Below are 20,739 nucleotides of genomic sequence, written 5' to 3' on the forward strand. Positions count from 1 at the left end.
TTGTGGAAATATTGTGGGTAAAAAAGCTAGATTTTAACGAGTTCAAACAGATAATGAAAACTGGTTTACATAATAATTCAAATGTCGACTAGAAAGTGATTGTGTGAATCCATCTTTGTTTTTGTTTTCTCTCAATTCCTTCTTGACTGTATCTGACCCAAGTTCCATATTCATTTTGCTCATATGTCCATATTTAACTGAATATTGTTATTTTATAGAACCAAGCTGATGATTCAGAGCTATATTTCTATTTTATATTCGATATCAGAATACATTTCATTGATCCAACGACTGATCTGATCAATGGATTTTCTGTATTGGGAATGGAATTGGCGAAAAATTGCCCATCCCCTAAACGACTATCATTTACGTTGGATTGGCTAGTGAAGCGAAAAGAAGGCGGGATTGTATTTCCTGTAACGGAATGTTCTAAGGTCAACCAATTACATTGGACGATGTAAATTCAAACCAGTGTGAACGCGCGGATTGGTAAATAAATATTCCTCAAATTTGTGAAATGTCTTGTTTATATTGTAACGACCCTGGGTTTATAAGCGCGGAAATCGACTCTACCGGACGAGCATGCTTTTGCAGCACAGTCGATAGCGCGCCGGACTTCGGGCTTGAAGGTCGAGGGTTCGAAACCTGCTCCCTGCTGTTTCATTACAATATGTTTGTAAGGCTGTTGAATTGTCTATGTCTGCTATGGCTTTGCCGTTCCCTCAGCTTTATCACGACTTGCTGGGTGTGTAAAGTTAGCCAACTATGGTTGGCTTGTTAGTTAGCCAGTTAATTTTAGTTACTCTAACCACATATTATTATAGTAAACTACACTCCTGCTAGCTTGCTATTTTTACACAACTAAAACATGTATCAATAGCTACAATCTATACGAAGTTGCAGTTCGTAATTCAACCCACCATTCTACTTGGCTTGCTAACGTTAACTAGCAAATGGTTTCTTTTTAACTAGCCCTATGTCATGCCATTGATTCCATTATGATTAACGTTACATGTTGACCCCTCTGTTTTGGTACATACAAATGCAAGTCATATGAATAAAGAGGTGAGTGGGACTGATATAACCAGCTAGCTATCAACCTAACGTTAGCTGTCAGTCTGAATTGGGTGGTTTTGGATATCATCAACCTTAGGCCAGGAACTAGTCAATTTACTCTCTTTCTCTATTGACAACTACAGAAAAACACGTGGCTAAATGGAGTGCCTTCTGCAATCTGTTATCACTTTGTATTGTTATATTAAAAATATATATATATTTCACTAACAAATATTCCTCCCTCTGCAGAACACCTCCCGCCTACCAGTCATGTCTGGTAAAAGAGTCCTCTAGCAACAGCAGTGAAAGCATGAACTCTGACCAACAACCTGTTCAGGTGTGGCTATCTTCTGCAAAACTGTAATACAGGCACTGATGACAAACATGTTAAATTCCTTTATACAGCACAAACAGTTAGATGTGTCCGGTTTCCAATGTGTCCTTATTTACCAGTAAAAAAAGAAAAAGCCTTCTTTAGAAAAAGATGCGAAGGGTTGATTCTGAACCAAAGATGAGGGCAGATAATGCAATGGGAACAAAGAGGCCCCCTCCACCCAAGCCAGCTGTTAGTGAGTGGTCCTCTCAAACACTTAATTGACTGGCTTGGCCAATGTCATCACCTCTTGTTTCTTATAGTTTTAGCACAGTCTTTCTGTAATTCCTGTATGTGTTTGAATTCTTTTTTATTAGGTCTCTTGCTCCTTCCCTTCCTCTCTCTTAGCAGTCAAACTGATTCGGCCTACAAGAGCAGCCACTATAGCTGCTGCTCCGTCTAGAGGTGAGGTGCTGTGTATTGAGAAAGATATAAATATATTTATAGCTAGCCGTACCAGTCTACTGTCTTGTTTGTAGGTCTGACCCAATTTAGTCGACTGGTGATTGTTTGGTCGATAGGCTGTTGGTCGACCGAGATTTCTTTAGTCGAGCAGTAGGACATTTTTTTGACAGTGTACAAGAACCCTGGGATTCATGCTGAGTGGACAGATCCATTGTGGAGGCTGTGGGGGTGGCACAGGCCATCAGTCTAAGACGTGCTACTGAAATTGAAAACTCAGCAAAAAAATAAACGTCCTCTCCCTGTCAACTGCGTATATTTTCAGCAAACTTAACGTGTGTAAATATTTGGATGAACATAACAAGATTCAACAACTGAGACATAAACTGAACAAGTTCCACAGATGTGACTAACAGAAATGGAATAATGTGTCCCTGAACAAAGGGGGGGTCAAAATCAAAGTAACAGTCAGTATCTGGTAGAGGTCAACCGATTATGATTTTTCAACACCGATACCGATTATTGCAGGACCCCGAAAAAAATGCCGATGCCGATTAATCGGACGATTTTTGAATATATATGTGTAATAATGACAATTACAACAATACTGAATGAACACTTATTTTAACTTAATATAATACATCAATAAACTCAATTTAGTCTCAAATAAATAATGGAACATGTTCAATTTGGTTTAAATAATGCAAAAACAAAGTGTTGGAGAAGAAAGTAAAAGTGCAATATGTGCCATGTAAAAAAGCTAACATTTAAGTTCCTTGCTCAGAACATATGAAAGCTGGTGGTTCCTTTTAACATGAGTCTTAGATATTCCCAAGTAAGAAGTTTTTGGTTGTAGTTGTTATAAGACTATTTCTCTCTATACCATTTGTATTTCATACATCTTTGACTATTGGATGTTCTAATAGGTACTTTAGTATTGCCAGCCAAATCTCGGGAGTTGATGGGCTTGAAGTCATAAACAGCGCAATGCTTGAAGCACAGCGAAGAGTTGCTGGCAAATGCAGGAAAGTGCTGTTTGAATGAATGCGTATGAGCCTGCTGCTGCCTACCACCGCGCTCAGTCAGACTGCTCTATCAAATCATAGACTTAATTATAATATAATAACACACAGAAATACGAGCCTTAGGTCATTAATATGGTCGAATCCGTAAACTATCATTTCGAAAACAAAACGTGTATTCTTTCAGTGAAATACGGAACCGTTCCGTATTTTGTCTAACGTGTGGCATCCCCAAGTGTAAATATTCCTGTTACATTGCACAACCTTCAATGTTATGTCATAATTATGTACAATTCTGGCAAATTAATTACGGTCTTTGTTAGGAAAAAATGGTCTTCACACAGTTCGCAATGAGCCAGGCGGCCCAAACTGCTGCATATACCCTGACTCTGCTTGCATAGAACGCAAGAGAAGTGACAATTTCTCTAGTGAAAAGAAATTAATGTTAGCAGGCAATATTAACTAAATATACAGGTTTAAAAATATATACTTGTGTATTGATTTTAAGAAAGGCATTGATGTTTATGGTTGGGTACACAGTGGTGCAACGACAGTGCTTTTTTTGCGAATGCGCTTGTTAAATCACCCGTTTAGCGAAGTAGGCTGTGATTCAATGATAAATTAACAGGCACCGCATCGATTATATGCAATGCAGGACAAGCTAGATAACTACACATGGTGGATGATATTACTAGTTTAACTAGTGATTATGTTAAGATTGATTGTTTTTATAAGATAAGTTTAATGCTAGCAAGCACCTTACCTTGGCTCCGTGCTGCACTCGCATAACAGGTAGTCACCCTGCCACGCAGTCTCCTCGTGGAGACTGGCCATGATCGGTGTTCAAAAATGCAGATTTACCGATTGTTATGAAAACTTGAAATCGGCCATTCCGATTAATCGGTCGACCTCTAGTATCTGGTGTGGCCATCAGCTGCATTAAGTACTGCAGTGCATGTCCTCATCGTGGACTGCACCAGATTTGCCTGTTCTTGCTGTGAAATGTTACCCCACTCTTCCACCAAGGCACCTGCAAGTTCCCGGACATTTCTGGGGGAATGGCCCTAGCCCTCACCTTCCGATCCAACAGGTCCCAGACGTGCTCAATGGGATTGAGATCCGCACTCTTCGCTGGCCATGGCAGAAGACTGACATTCCTGTCTTGCAGGAAATCACACACAGAACGAGCAGTATGGCTGGTGGCATTGTCATGCTGGAGGGTCATGACAGGATGAGCCTTCAGGAAGGGTACCACTTGAGGGAGGAGGATGTCTTTGTAACGCACAGCGTTGAGATTGCCTGCGATGACAACAAGCTCAGTCCGATGGTGCTGTGACACACCGCCCCAGACCATGACGGACCCTCCAAATCGATCCCGCTCCAGAGTACAGGCCTCGGTGTAACGCTCATTACTTTGACGATAAACGCGAATCCGACCATCACCCCTGGTGAGACAAAACTGCGGCTCGTCAGTGAAGAGCACTTTTTGCCAGTCCTGTCTGGTCCAGCGACGGTGGGTTTGTGCCCATAGGCGACATTGTTGCCGTTGATGTCTGGTGAGGACTTGCCTTACAACAGGCCTACAAGCCCTCAGTCCAGCCTCTCTCAGCCTATTGCGGACAGTCTGAGCACTGATGGAGGGATTGTGCGTTCCTGGTGTAACTCTGGCAGTTGTTGTTACCATCCTGTACCTGTCCCGCAGATGTGATGTTCGGATGTACCGATCCTGTGCAGGTGTTGTTACACGTGGTCTGCTACTGCGAGGACGATCAGCTGTCCGTCTTGTCTCCCTGTAGCGCTGTCTTAGGTGTCTCACTGTACGGACATTGCAATTTATTGCCCTGGCCACATCTGCAGTCCTCATGCCTCCCTGCAGCATGCCTAAGGCACGTTGACGCAGATGAGCAGGGACCCTGGGCATCTGTCTTTTGGTGTTTTTCAGAGTCAGTAGAAAGGCCTCTTTAGTGTCCTAAGTTTTCATAACTGTGACCTTAATTGCCTACCGTCTGTAAGATGTTAGTGTCTTAACGACTGTTCCACAGGTGCATGTTCATTAATTGTTTATGGTGCATTGAACAAGCATGGAAAACAGTGTTAAAACCCTTTACAATGAAGATCTGTGAAGTTATTTGGATTTTTATGAATTATCTTTGAAAGACAGGGTCCTGAAAAAGGGACGTTTCTTTTTTTGCTGAGTTTATATGATTATATTACATAAACAATGGTGCAACACTAATACAAACAATATTATTTGTGCCTGGCTTTATAAATCATCAATATATCTACAGAAAATAAGATAGATCCTGCCTCTGTTGCCTGTTTGATTTGGTTTAATAGCATACTGATTTCGTGAGCACCAAGCCTCGTGCAACAACATGTCAAGTAAACAATTTCACAAATTCAGCTGTTTGTAATTTTTTTAATTATTATTATTAAACCTTTATTTTACCAGGAAGGGCTCATTGAGATATAAAATATATTTTTCAAGAGCGTCCCGGCCAAGATATGCAGCGCCAAGTCATTACAAACATTACCGACAAACAACATGAAAAACTACAAGTAATCTAGTAAAAACTATAGAATTCACAAGAGTATAACAGATTCAAAAACTGCAAATTAAAAACATTGACAGGTCAGGGAATCAGTCTTAAGATCATTCATCTGTGATTTAAAAATACCAATCGGGACAAGTTCTTCCAGTTTAAAAGTATTTTGTAAGGCGTTCCAAATAAAAAGGTAGTAAACCCAAAATTGCTTTGTAAATAAAAGTATACCAGTGACTGAGCCTACGATTGACTAGAGAAGGCCAGCCAACCCTGGTATACAAAGTGCAGTGGTGCGTCAGGGTTTTGCAGTTTAAAATAAATCTCAAAGTGCCATGGTAAAGGGTGTCAATTGATCTCAAACACTGAGCGGAAGCATTCATATATAAAATATCCCCATAGTCTAGTAAAGGCATAAATGTAGCTGATACTAGCCTCCTTCTGGCTTCAAAAGAAAAACAGGCCTTATTCCTAAAATAAAATCCCAATTTCAGCTTAAATTTTTTTGTAAGTTGTTGAATATGCAATTTAAAAGAGAGGCCGTCATCAATTAAAATGTCAAGATATTTATGAGGTTACAGTCTCAATCTCAATGCCCTGACAGGTAATAATAGGTGAAAAGTTCAGAGGACTATTTCTTGCTTTAGAAAACACCACTAGTTTAGTTTTGTCAGTATTGAGGATAATGTCACGGTTGTCGTTGGTAATGGAGGACCAAAACGCAGCAGGTATGTGTACGCTCATCTTGACATTTATTAACTCAGAATGAACACACCAACACAAACTTACGAACAACGAAACAGTCTTGAAAGGCTCACTCGGCAAAACAAGAAACAATCTCCCACAATTACACAAACAAACACACCCAACTAATATAGGACTTCCAATCAAAGGCAACACCACACAGCTGCCTTCAATTGGAAGTCCACCCCAATTAACCAAACATAGACATACAACTAACTAGATCAACATAGAAATACGTAAACAAGGAACAGTGCCCAAAAACCCCGGAATACTTAAATCAAATGCCCCTTTTAGAAAAAACACCACCCCGAACCACATAAACCAAATACCCTCTGCCACGTCCTGACCAAACTACAATAACAATTAACCCTTATACTGGCCAGGATGTGACAGATAAGCTTCAATTGACAAGTTATGTTGAACAGTATAAAACGCATTTTGCAAGTTCTGGAAAGCTTTTGTAAGAGATGAGGCACAACCGTAAATAACAGAATCATCAGCTTAAAAATGAAGTTGTGCATTTTGGACATTTTTGTCTAAATTATTTATATAAATAGTGAATAAGAGAGGACCAAGTACAGAGCCTTGGGGCACACCATTACAGACAGACAATGTAACAGACATGAGCCCATCAAATTGAGTGCACTGAGTTCTATCAGACAGATAGTTAGCAAACCATGCAACTGTATGCTCCGAAAGACCTACACTCGACAATCTCTGCCTTAGTATAGCATGATTAACTGTATCAAAAGCCTTAGAGAGATCAATATAAAGTGAGACACAGTGCTGTTTTTTGTCAAGGGCTTCAGTGATATCATTTAAAACCTTCATGGCTGCTGTAATTGTGCTATGCTTCTTCCTGAAGCCCGATTGGTACATTGATAAAATAGAGTTAGTAAATAAAAACTCTTTTAGCTGTTCACTCACAAGGGTTTCAAGTATTTTCACCAGGGGTGACAGCTTTGAGATTGGCCTATAATTATTTAAAAGAGTTGGATCTCCCCCTTTTAAAAGTGGTAGTACAAATGCTGATTTCCAGATCTTTGGAATTTCATTACATTCCAGGGTTAGATTGAACAGATATGTAAGTGGTTCAGCTATGAAATCAGCTGCCAGATTTTAAAAAGCAGGGATCTAAAAGATCAGGACCGGCAGGCTTTCTCTGATCTATGGATTTCAGGGCTTTATGCACCACCTGCACTGAGAATGGCAAAAAGCTAAAAGTTTGACCAGCTCTCACTGGTTCATCCACACAGGGTTGTACAGAGACAGAGGACACTGAATCAAACAGCCTACCAGATGATACAAAGTGCTCATTGAAACAATTCAGCATTTCAGTTTTGTCATATACAGCAACAAAGTCCTTCAATACACATGACGGTAATTCATTAACATTACTGTTTCCAGACATAGACTTAATAGCCTTCCAAAACTTTCTAGGGTCATTCAGGTTATCAGTGGTAACAGACATAAAATATTCAGACTTGGCCTTCCTGAGAAGAAAAGAACACTTGTTTCGTAACTGCCTAAAAATAAGCCAATCAGCATCAGAGCATGATTTCCTTGCTTTAGCCCAGGATAGATTACGGTGGTGAATAATACAAGACAGCTCAGAAGAAAACCATGGATTATCCCGCCCTTTAACCCTGAACCTGCGGAATGGGGCATGTTTGTTTACTATTTGGGGAAAACCATCATGAAAGACTTTCCAGGCAGTTTCCACATCAGGAATAAGCTTAATCTTGCTCCAGTCAAAATGAAACAAATCATTAAAGAAAGCCTGCTCATTAAAACACTTCAAATTTCTCTTACGAATAAAACGTGGGAAATCTTTGCTTTGCTGTAATAAAGACATTTTCGTTAGAACAGCCTCACTGGTATTATTAAGAATTTATTTAGTGTTTGCACTGTTCCAAATTGTTGGGAAATTAATATTTATAAAAATAATGCTCCTTTTTCTTGATCTCCTTATTGTTATTACTATATTATTATTATTATGTCATCTCATTAGTAGGCTTAGTATAGCAGCCTTGTATAACCACCATCGAGCTGTAGGCCCAAGAGCACATCCTGTCTAGTCTTAATACCGTAACATACTTAGGACTACATTTCAATACTTCTATAGGCTACTGTATCAATCAATCATTCGTTCACGTCATCACACAGCATACAAGTCATTCATGACTTTGAATTGCAATCAAGCATTTTAGTTTTAAAATAAAGTCAACCTTGAATAATTAGTTCCATTTCGGAAATTGCATTCATAAATGAATGCGACTGTTTTTAGTGTTTGCTGTAATAAAGGCTTAACAAAACAAAATGTTACAACAGACTCTCTGGTACACTTATACTTTATTTAGTGTTGTTTACATTGTTCCAAAAGGTCAGAAAGATTATATTGTACTTTAACAGCACCTGTTTGGTACACATAAAATCCACGCAGTGCTTGCTCCTTACCTTATTTTTATTAACTAGTCAAATTTATTCCACTCATCTGACTATCTCCTGAGCAACGTGTAAATATTCCCCCGTTTCTAGTTCATTTGTCACGTTCTCTGCCACATGTGTTAGTGTTTAGAGTTTGTTATAACCAATTTATTGATGTGATTATGATATGCTATAAGCACAGCTTGTCCGCACATTAGGCAGGATTAGGCGACCGCCTATGACGGCAGATTGACAAGGGCGGCATTTTCTGAGTGAAACTGACCAAGACACAACAACAACACATAAAACCTACCATTTTACATCATGCAGGTTTCTCCGATCAAATAGACTAACCTAAATGACGCTCAGTCAAATTAAAAAATGAGCTGTCATGTTTTAACAAAGCAATATATCCTAAAAACAGGACAGGTCAAAGTCAAATGGACGTTATGGAATGGACAATCATAACTGTTGTCCAGGAGTTTCACCCCATTGTAATGATCAGTGGTTAGACGTTTGTATCCGTACATTTTTTTTGACAAAGTGATTATAGCAAAAAATAAAATACTTATTTGTAAACACATTGCAAATATGCTCGTGATATTTCCTGATGTAGTTGAGTAGCTGATATTCAGAGCTTAAATAGCCAAATTGATTAGTCACAGGAATCAGGACTAATAAAGCCAATGAAATGGCCTGTTTTACAAATGGTGGACCTACCACATGGATGGGCATTCATAAAATTCCATTGCAGGCCGACATGGCAGGCTACTAGTAAGCAAGGGCAGACTTCTTTTGGCTGTCTTTTTTTGGTCCTGTCTGGACATAGTTTTTTTGGGTGTTTTACAAACTGTAGGCTAACCACATAGATGGACATTCATAAAATAACATTTCAGGCAATACTGTAAGCACTTACCAACGTCTTTTTTTGGTGCAGTTCCCGGACCGGCCTTGATTTCCACGGACATTGGTTTTTGGACCGGACCAAATCTGAACCAAAGATAGACAACTATGATTTGGTTAAATCTGTGGTTAAGATTTGGTGCGGTCCAGACCGGCCTTGATTTCAATGTCCACGGACATACAGTACCAGTCAAAAGTTTGGACACACCTACTCATTCAAGGGTTTTTCTTTAATTTTACTATTTTCTACATTGTAGAATAGTTTTGATGTCTTCACTATTATCTAATAACACATGGAATCATGTAGTAACCAAAAAATTGTTCAACAAATCGAAATATATTTTAGATTCTCCAAAGTAGCCACCCTTTGCCTTGATGACAGCTTTGCACACTCTTGGCATTCTCTCAACCAGCTTCACCTGGAATGCTTTTCCAACAGTCTTGAGTTCCCACATATGCTGAGCACTTGTTGGCTACCTTTCCTTCACTCTGCGGTCCAACTTATCCCAAACCATCTCAATTGGGGTGAGGTCCAGTGATTGTGGAGGCCAGGTCATCTGATGCGGCACTCCATCACTCTCCTTCTTGGTAAAATAGCCCTTACACAGCCTGGAGGTGTGTTGGGTCATTGTCCTGTTGAAAAACAAATTATAGTCCCACTAAGCGCAAACCAGATGGGATGGCGTATCGCTGCAGAGTGCTGTGGTAGCCATGCTGGTTAAGTGTGCCTTGAATTCTAAATAAATCACTGACAGTGTCACCAGCAAAGCACCATCAAACCTCCATGCTTCACGGTGGGAACCACACATGCAGAGCTCATCCGTTCAAATCAAATGTAAATAGTCCGGTGGCCATTTGATTAATTGTTCAACAGTCTTGGGGCTTGGGGGTAGAAGCTGTTGAGGAGCCTTTTGGTCATAGACTTGGTGCTCCGGTACCGCTTGCCATGCGGTAGCAGTGAACAGTCTGTGACTTGGGTGACTGGAGTCTCTGTCCATTTTTTTTGGCTTTCCTCTGACACGCCTAATATATATAGGTCCTGGATAGAAGGAAGCTTGGCCCCAGTGATGTACTGGGCCATACACACTACCCTCTATAGCACCTTGCGGTCAGATGCCGAGCAGTTGCCATACCAGGTGGTGATGCAACCGGTCAGGATTCTCTCTGGTGCAGTTATAGAACTCTTTGAGGATCTGGGGACCTGTGCCAAATCTTTTCAGTCTCTTGAGCGGGAAAAGGTGTTGTCATGCCCTCTTCACAACTGTCTTGGTGTGTTAGGACCATGATAGTTCGTTGGTGATGGGGACACCAAGGAACTTGAAACTCTCGACCAGCTCCGCTACAGTCCCTTCGATATTAATGGGGGCCTGTTCGGCCCGCCTTTTCCTGTAGTCCACATTCAGCTCCTTTGTCTTGCTCACATTGAGGGAGAGGTTGTTGTTCTGGCACCACACTGCCAGTTCTCTGACCTCCTCACTATAGGCTGTCTCATCGTTGTCGGTGATCAGGCCTACCTACCACTGTTGGGTCATCAGCAAACGTAAGGATGGTGTTGGAGTCGTGTTTGGCCAGGGAGTACAGGAGGGGACTAAAATACACACCATTGAGGGGCTCCAGTGTTGAGGATCAGCGTGGCAGACGTGTTGTTCCCTACCCTTACCACCTGGGGGCGGCCCGTCAGGAAGTCCAGGGTCCAGTTGCAGAGGGGGCTGTTTAGTCCCAGGGTCCTTAGCTTAGTGATGAGCTTCGTGGGCACTATGGTGTTGAACGCTGAGCTGTATACAGTCAATGAACAGCATTCTCACATAGTTGTTCCTTTTGTCCAGGTGGGAAAGGGCAGTGTGGAGTACGAATCAACATCCCAATTTTTTGAGTGAAATGTCTGAGTTTGACATGTGTAAGCTATATATGAATGGCTTACATGTAGCCTATAAACTTTCACAGTGAATGCTATTGTTTATATGTTTTGTGCGTATGAATTGAATATGACCAAATGTATCAGTAAAAAATATTGAGCCTATTTAATGCAACCCTTGCTGTTTAATAGATCGCAAAGCAGAAGAATACAACTGACCTAAACGTTTGGAAATGATAAGTTAACAATCTCATCCATAGCCTTAAAATGCATCTGAAGTGTAATTGCACTGTTTAGCTCACATCTGAAGGCTGGGGGCATTTAGGACGTACTGTAGATTGCTACAATATCCTAATGATTATGATCACACTTCCTCAATTCAAATATTAAGGCGACACTATAGGAAAGATGGTTTGGTATGGTTTAGATTAATCGCTTGGGATCCAAGCTGGAGTTATCAGTGTGGCCCCATCACCTGGACATGTTGATATACTGGACTCCAGCTAGTCATTTGTGTGTCTTTAATTATTGAATCAAACTGTTTGCTTAAAGCATCAGACAAATTCAGTGAATATAGTTGATTAAAACACATAGGATGTCAATATATGGAAAAATACACCTTTAAAAATGTCGACCAATTGATTGGTAGAAATAACAGACGACTCTTGGTCGACCAATATTTTTTTAGTCTGGGACAGCCCTACGTTTTTGCTATCATTTCATCACAATGTATGTTTATATATTTTTTTTATACCCTGAAAAGGTTTTCAGAAGCCGCCCATTGCATCCGTCGCTAAAACAGGTAACTATCCGAGTCTCTTTTTTTCACATGGTCCTTAACATTTTCTGTATCTTGTATCCACAAACATTCTCTTCCATATCTTAAGACATGAGGGTGTTGAATGTGTTTCCTTAGCACCAACAGCAGCTGTTCACAGCGGCCTGCATGGGACCTCAAGGGAAAAGTTACTGACAGGGAGGGCAAGATTTCCTACTACCAGAGCAAAGTCAAAACGGTGGCCCAGGAGAACGAGGGTCTGAAGGAGTCTGTAGCTAAAAGCAGGCAGAAGGAAGCACAGATGACTTCAGAGCTACAAGAACTCCACACTCAGCTCGGGTACAGAGTACCATGGAGCATGCATAGGGTGGACCATTATGTGAAAATGGGTGTGGTGGCAGGGGAAAGGGCATTGTAACCACATAGGAAAGAGTGACTTATTTTGCATAAGGAACGTCAGAGGTAAGTGTTGATTTAACAAAACAAGTGGGCGTATAGCTGACATGATTTCTCGCCTTTCTTGAGTCCTATACCAGTCATAACTTTATGCATACGTTTAGCCAGTAGTGCAGTAATAATAACATGATAGTATCACTACATGTTACTCTTTTGGTCCCTTTGGTGTGTTTGCCAATCTTACCCAGTTTTGGTCTGTGTTGCAGCCACTATGAGCAGGAGCTGGCTACCTTGTCTGGTGTCAAAGAGCAGCTGAGCATTGTAGCCAGTGAGAAGGCCTCCCTGGAGAAGACCTTATACAACCTCACTGAGGAGCACAATGTTCTTCTGGGGTTGATAAAGAGCCTGGAGGCCGAGCTTCACAATGTGCAGGTAGAGCATCTTCTTCGGTGGATTTTTATGGCAGATTACAACCCAAAAAGGTGTAACGCCCCGACCAACTGGACAAGGGGGAAAAAATAAATATATATATATTAAAATCCCGTACGTGATAGGGTAAACAAACTTAAACAGCCAAAATAAAGCTATTAAAAAACACATTGACAGAACATGTTCTCCCACGCAAGAAGTGAAATAGCACGCAGGCCTACTCATTGTGATAACTGATCACCTTGACTGCTGTGACATGAGATGAATGGTGTATAGCTGTATTGAATAAGGCAGTCTTGCCTCTGCTCCTTGGTCAGAAATATCACAGGAAGTCTGGCATAATCATTTTGTCCAGCCTCATTCAGACCCACTGCCATTACGTCTCTTTGCCAGAACCCCCTTTGCAGCACAATATATATATTTTTTAGGTGCGTCTGTTGGATCAATGTCTGACTTCTCTCTTCTTACCAGACCCAGCTCTCTACAGGGCTCCAGTCTTCCCCGTTGCTAGACCACCCTGAGGGAGACCCAGGAAATGGTCCGCAGCTTGGAGGAGACTGTGACCCAGACAGGCGTGATTCACTGTGGAGAGATGGCGCGCAGGGAGCTCCACAACGCAATCCAAGAGCTCAAGGCAAGTCAAGTGGGTCATACAGTAGGGTGAATGCTCAATGCCCTGAAGATAGGATTGCATACAATGAAATTCTCCCGAGCCTATTGAATTCGTTATTTTTTTTTCTTATATTTCTGCTTCAAACATACTGTATGTTCTTATTAGATAGGCCCCTGTCCGTTTCAGCTCATAACAGGAACAAAACGTTGCAATGCTCTTCTCAAAATAACAAGACTGACCGCTCTCTTATTTCTATAGGGAAACATCAGAGTGTTCTGCAGAGTTCGCCCCCTGCAGACCGGTGGGCAGATTGACCATATTCAGCTCCCGTCCCACGACAACAAGGCTCTCACACTGGCCAAGACTGTGGAGGTAACAATGACACACCTGAAGCACAATCTTGAAATAAGTCACTATATAATATATTTTTTTGGTAATTGTATGTTTTTCAGTGTGGTCCTCTAATCTAACTTTGCAAGTGTCAAAGACGGCAGAATACATTTTTCTTATCACTCCCCCATTTCCATGTAGTCTCACAAAGGGCGCTCTGGAGACACCCAGAAGAGCTACAACTTCAGCTTTGACCGGGTGTTTGGGCCCTCCACACCCCAACAGGATGTGTTTGAGGAGATTTCCCTCCTGCTGCAGTCAGCCCTGGACGGCTACGTCTGCTGCTTCGCCTACGGGCAGACGGGCAGTGGCAAAACCTACACCATGGAGGGGGGGGGGGTGAGATGGAGGACATACGTGGGGTCATCCCCCGGGCTGTGCAGCAGATCTTCCAGGCCTCCCAAGAAATTACAGGAGCAGGGATGGCAGGTAGTGATGATACCATTGGTTTTCATCAGTATGCGTGGTAGCTGTCCCTTCAGCTGAAACAGTTGAAGAGAGACATGGAGAATTGTCTAGAATTAAAACCTGTTGGGGCTAGGGGGCAGTATTTGCACGGCCGGATAAAAAACATACCCGATTTAAACTGGTTACTACTCTTGCCCAGAAACGAGAATATGCATATAGATTTGGATAGAAAACACTCTAAAGTTTCTAAAACTGTTTGAATGGTGTCTGTGAGTATAACAGAACTCATATGGCAGGCCAAAACCTGAGAAGATTCCATACAGGAAGTGCCCTGTCTGACAATTTGTTCTCCTTCTGTTGCATCTCTATCGAAAATACAGCATCTCTGCTGTAACGTGACATTTTCTAAGGCTTCCATTGGCTCTCAGAAGGCGCCAGAAAGTGTAATGGGGTGTCTGCAGTCTCTGGGCGAAGTACAGCAGCTCTGTTTGTGAGTGGTCAGCCTGGGAACAGTGACACTGAGAAGCGCATTCATGAGAATTCTCAATTTTTTTCTTTCAGCCTTTAAATGAATACAACGACGCCCGGTTGGAATATTATTGCTACATTACGAGAAAAATAGCATAAAAAAATATTTTAAACAGCGTTTGACATGCTTCGAAGTACGGTAATGGAATATTTTGACATTTTTTGTCACGAAATGCACCCTTCGGATACTGACCTGAACTCACGAACAAAACGGAAGTATTTGAATATAACTATGGATTATTTGGAACCAAAACAACATTTGTTGTTGAAGTAGAAGTCCTGGGGGTCCATTCTGCCGAAGAACAGCAAAGGTAATCCAATTTTTCTTATAGTAAATCTGAGTTTGGTGAGGGCCAAACTTGGTGGGTGTCAAATTAGCTAGCCGTGATGGCCGGGCTATGTACTCAGAATATTGCAAAATTTGCTTTCGCCGAAAACTATATTAAAATCTGACACCGCGATTGCATAAAGGAGTTCTGTATCTATAATTCTTAAAATAATTTATGTATTTTGTGAACGTTAATCGTGAGTAATTTAGTAAATTCACCGGAAGTTTGCGGTGGGTATGCTAGTTCTGAACATCACATGCTAATGTAAAAAGCTGGTTTTTGATATAAATATGAACTTGATTGAACAAAACATGCATGTATTGTATAACATAATGTCCTAGGAGTGTCATCTGATGAACATCAAAGGTTAGTGCTGCATTTAGCTGTGGTTTTGGTTTTTGTGACATATATGCTTGCTTTGAAAATGTGATTATTTTTGGCAGGGTACTCTTCTGACATAATCTAATGTTTTGCTTTCGCTGTAAAGCCTTTTTGAAATCGGACAATGTGGTTAGATTAACGAGAGTCTTGTCTTTAAAATTGTGTAAAATAGTCATATGTTTGAGAAATTGAAGTTATAGCATTTTTGAGGTATTTGTATTTCGCGCCACGCGATTCCACTGGCTGTTGACTAGGTGGGACGCAAACGTCGCACCTTGCCCAGGGAGGTTAAAGTATAGGTATGTACTAGTGATGGGAAGTTGGCCTCTTGTTTTCACGACTGGATCATTTCGAAATGTTCAGTAAAAATAATGAATGTCGATTGATGACCTGAACTTGAAAGAGTCATGATTCCACGAGCTTCTCGTTCAATATGTCTTTCACCATAGGGAGCTTATCGGAGCTGTCATTTGTGACTGACTCGTAAATGTGTGCTTTAAGCAATGTAGATTTGTTGATTGCTAGGCATACAAATATGATTATTTCTTGATACATTTGAAACAAGGTCTAGTTTTGGCCGCAGCTGGACTATATTGTGAACCACTCTTGGCAGAATGCATTGCTTGTGAAAAGTAACCTCACGACTCACACTAAATTATTCTGCTGCTCTGTCATTCTCTACATGCATCTCACGATGCCGAAAAGAAACTAGCGTCTGTGGGCGTGGCGTAGCATTTGGCCGGCGCAAGGAGCCTGGGCAGCCAGGCAAGGTGATGGACACAGTCATTTGCGAACTGCAGCCCCTCAAAGGATTTGTTTTGAGTTTGTCGAACAGAGCTGTGTCCATTATAACATTCAATAATCAATTAATTGCAGTCATCCTTCTATCCATTACCAGTTCTAAACATGTATTTTTTCTTCTCTACGCTCATGATCTATTTTCCTGCGTGCATATGACAGACTGTTAGTTGGTGGTGGGAGCATGTCTTGAGCCTCTGAGCTGGAGGAGGGTGTATTAATCCTGCTGTAGGAGTCGCTGCGGCCAGCACTAGCAGGTCAAACGAACGACTAAAATGAACGGTCAGAAACAGACTCCATGAGGGTGGTATGAGGGCCCGAAGTCCACAGGTGGGGGTTGTGCTTACAGCCCAACACCGTGCAGGACGTTTGGCATTTGCCAGAGAACACCAAGATTGGCAAATTCGCCACTGGCGCCCTGTGCTCTTCACAGATGAAAGCAGGTTCACACTGAGCACGTGACAGACGTGACAGAGTCTGGAGATGCCGTGGAGAACATTCTGCTGCCTGCAGCATCCTCCAGCATGACCCGTTTGGCGGTGGGTCAGTCATGGTGTGGGGTGGCATTTCTTTGGGGGGCCGCACAGCCCTCCATGTGCTCGCCAGAGGTAGCCTGACTGCCATTAGGTACCGAGATGAGATCCTCAGACCCCTTGTGAGACCATATGCTGGTGCGGTTGGCCCTGGGTTCCTCCTAATGCAAGACAATGCTAGACCTCATGTGGCTGGAGTGTGTCAGCAGTTCCTGCAAGAGGAAGGCATTGATGGTATGGACTGGCCCGCCCGTTCCCCAGACCTGAATCCAATTGAGCACATCTGGGACATCATGTCTCGCTCCATCCACCAACGCCACGTTGCACCACAGACTGTCCAGGAGTTGGCGGATGCTTTAGTCCAGGTCTGGGAGGAGATCACTCAGGAGACCATCCGCCACCTCATCAGCAGCATGCCCAGGCGTTGTAGGGAGGTCATACAGGCACGTGGAGGCCACACACACTACTGAGCCTCATTTTGACTTGTTTTAAGGACATTACATCAAAGTTGGATCAGCCTGTAGTGTGGTTTTCCACTTTAATTTTGAGTGTGACTCCAAATCCAGACCTCCATGGGTTGATAAATTGGATTTCCATTGATTAATTTTGTGTGATTTTGTTGTCAGCACAGCACATTCAACTATGTAAAGAAAAAAGTATTTAATAAGATTATTTCTTTCATTCAGATCTAGGATGTGTTGTTTAAGTGTTCCCTTTATTTCTTTGAGCACACACAGTTGAAGTCGGAAGTTTGCATACGCCTTAGCCAAATACATTTAAACTATTTTTTTTTCACAATTCCTGACATTTAATCCTAGTAAAAATTCCTAGTAAAAATTCCCTGTCTTAGGTCAGTTAGGTTCACCACTTTTATTTTAAGAATGTGAAATGTCAGAATAATAGTAGAGAGAATGATTTATTTCAGCTTTTATTACTTTCATCACATTCCCAGTGGGTTTACATACACTCAATTAGTATTTGGTAATATTGCCTTTAAATTGGGTAAAATGTTTCGGGTAGCCTTCCACAAGCTTCCCACAGTAAATTGGGTGAATTTTGGCCCATTCCTCCTGACAGAGCTGGTGTAACTGAGTCAGGTTTGTATGCCTCCTTGCTCGCACACGCTTTTTCAGTTCTGCCCACAGATTTTCTATAGATTTGAGGTCAGGGCTTTGTGATGGCCACTCTAATACCTTGACTTTGTTGTCCTTAAGCCATTTTGCCACTAATTTGGAAGTATGCTTGGGGTCATTGTCCATTTGGAAGACCCATTTGCGACCAAGCTTCAACTTCCTGACTGATGTCTTGAGATGCTGCTTCAATATATCCACATAATTTTCATTCCTCATGATGCCATCTATTTTGTGAGGTGAACCAGTCCCTCCTGCAGCAAAGCACCCCCACAACATGATGCTGCCACCCCCGTGCTTCACGGTTGGGATGGTATTCTTTGGCTTGCAAGCCTCCCCATTTTTCCTCCAAACATAACGATGGTCATTATGGCCAAACAGTTTTATTTTTGTTTCATCAGACCAGAGGACATGTCTCCAAAAAGTACGATCTTTGTCCCCATGTGCAGTTGCAAACCGTAGTCTGGCTTTTTTGTGGCGGTTTTGGAGCAGTGGCTTCTACCTTGCTGAGCGGCGTTTCAGGTTATGTCGATATAGGACTTGTTTTACTGTGGAAATAGATACTTTTGTACCGGTTTCCTCTAGCATCTTCATAAGGTCCTTTGCTGTTGTTCTGGGATTGATTTGCACTTTTTGCACCAAAGTAAGTTAATCTCTAGGAGACAGAACACGTCTCCTTCCTGAGCGGTATGGTGGCTGCGTGGTGCAATGGTGTTTATACTTGCGTACTATTGTTTGTACAGATGAACGTTGTACCTTCAGGCGTTTGGAAATTGCTCCCAAGGATGAACCAGACTTGTGGAGGTCTCCAATTTCTTTTCTGAGCTATTGGCTGATTTCTTTTGATTTTCCCATGATGTCAAGCAAAGAGGCACTGAGTTTGCAGGTAGGCCTTGAAATACATCCACAGGTACGCCTCCAATTGACTCAAATTATGTCAATTAGCCTATCAGAAGCTTCTAAAGCCATGACATAATTTTCTGGAATTTTCAAAGCTGTTTAAAGGCACAGTCAACTTAGTGTATGTAAACTTCTGACCCGCTGGAATTGTGATACAGTGAATTATAAGTGAAATAATCTGTCTGTAAACAATTGTTGGAAAAATTACTTGTGTCATGCACAAAGTAGATGTTCTAACCGACTTGCCAAAACTATAGTTTGTTAACAAGAAATTTGTGGAGTGGTTGAAAAAACAAATTTTAATGACTCCAACATAAGTGTATGTAAACTTCCGACTTCAACTGTGTGTGTGTGTGTGTGTGTGTGTGTGTGTGTGTGTGTGTGTGTGTGTGTGTGTGTGTGTGTGTGTGTGTGTGTGTGTGTATAAGTATCCTCTATTCTATAGGCTAATATAATGTGTCCATTTTGACCAATTGTCCTTCCAGGTCTGCAACCTGATCGCACTGGCCAACAAGAACCGATCCACAGCCCGGACCAACATGAATGACCACTCCTCGCACTCGGTGTTCCAGCTCGACATTGAGGGCGAGAATTCTGAGAGAGACGTCAAGTGCAAATGTAAGCGTGTTCACTGGTGATCTTCGTTTTGTACATCTGCAACTACACAAAGGCTGAGATCTTAAATGAGAACAAGTAATAATCCTGTCATCAAATGAAATGTTATTTGTCACATGCGCCGAATACAACAGGTGTAGACCTTAGAGTGAAATGTTTACTTACAAGCCCTTAACCAACAATGCAGTTTTAAGAAAGAAAAATAACATCATGATTGATTGCATTCTGGTATGAGAATCCTGACTGTTTCTGTATCTGTCTGCAGCCTCTCTGTGTTTGGACCTGGCTGGCAGTGAGCGGGTGCAGAAGAGCCAATCCCAAGGGTACCGCTTCAATGAGATGACAGCCATCAACTGCTCCTTGACCAACCTTGGGATTGTTATCGCCGCGCTGGCCAATAAGGTTTCTGTTTACAGCCCAATGCCTCTAGGCTTATGGAGTAATGAGTGCTTTGTAAGTTTTAGCTTGATTGCGTTCGCTTACCCTCCCACTCTTTGTGTTCCAGGAGAGCTTTATCCCGTACAGAAACTCAAAAGCTGACGTACCTTCTCCAAAGCTGCCTCGGAGGATTGAGTGTGGTGTCTGTACATTGTGATTGTTAAACTCATGCCCTTGTATTGGTGGCTTTATTTCATATTATTCATTTTTAATCAATTGGATCCGATGTACAAAGATCAATAAAAGCTCATTTTGTAAGGCTTGTTGTTTGTCTTGTACTTTACCTAATGGATGTTTTCAGTAGTGTAGGGTAAATGCAGTTTACCCACCTTTTTTCTTTGCCTAAAAGTTTACTCACCTTTTGCTGAAAAATGCATTTTAAGTATAGGGAGCATGATCAGAGTTCATCCACCTCTTTAAAAAATCACCATAACATCACTGGATGTTTTACCACCAGCTGACAGTCTGCTTTTAATATGCATCTGTAAACAGACTGATTTTATAGCCCTTCTAAGAATGAAGGTTATTTGGTCTGATAATGTTGCCTTCCAGATCTGTTGCAGATGTTAAGCTGAAATACTTCATTACATTTTTTTATTTAACCTTTATTTAACTAGATAAGTCAGTTAATAAGGATCAGACCCCTTTTTTCAATTTTCACCTAAAATGACATACCCAAATCTAACTGCTTGTAGCTCAGGACCTGAAGCAAGGATATGCATGTTCTTGATATAATTTGATAGGAAAC

At 41.6% G+C, this 20,739-nt stretch overlaps 1 protein-coding gene across 1 annotated transcript; it reads left to right on the top strand.

Moving 5' to 3' along the window:
• Positions 1–462: 462 nt before the first annotated feature.
• Positions 463–20,249, top strand: LOC106569966 (carboxy-terminal kinesin 2). Its single transcript, XM_082961141.1, has 11 exons — positions 463–676; positions 1,306–1,393; positions 1,778–1,834; positions 12,089–12,127; positions 12,242–12,931; positions 13,400–13,562; positions 13,800–13,913; positions 14,073–14,360; positions 19,424–19,556; positions 19,819–19,955; positions 20,059–20,249. Exons 6-11 carry the CDS (start codon positions 13,464–13,466, stop codon positions 20,146–20,148), a joined length of 861 nt encoding a protein of 286 aa, XP_082817267.1. The 5' UTR covers positions 463–676; positions 1,306–1,393; positions 1,778–1,834; positions 12,089–12,127; positions 12,242–12,931; positions 13,400–13,463; the 3' UTR covers positions 20,149–20,249.
• The last annotated feature ends 490 nt before the right edge of the window (positions 20,250–20,739 follow it).

Source organism: Salmo salar, chromosome 14, assembly GCF_965601325.2.
Source record: "Salmo salar chromosome 14, fSalSal1, whole genome shotgun sequence".
In the NCBI taxonomy this organism is placed as follows: Eukaryota; Metazoa; Chordata; class Actinopteri; order Salmoniformes; family Salmonidae; genus Salmo; species Salmo salar.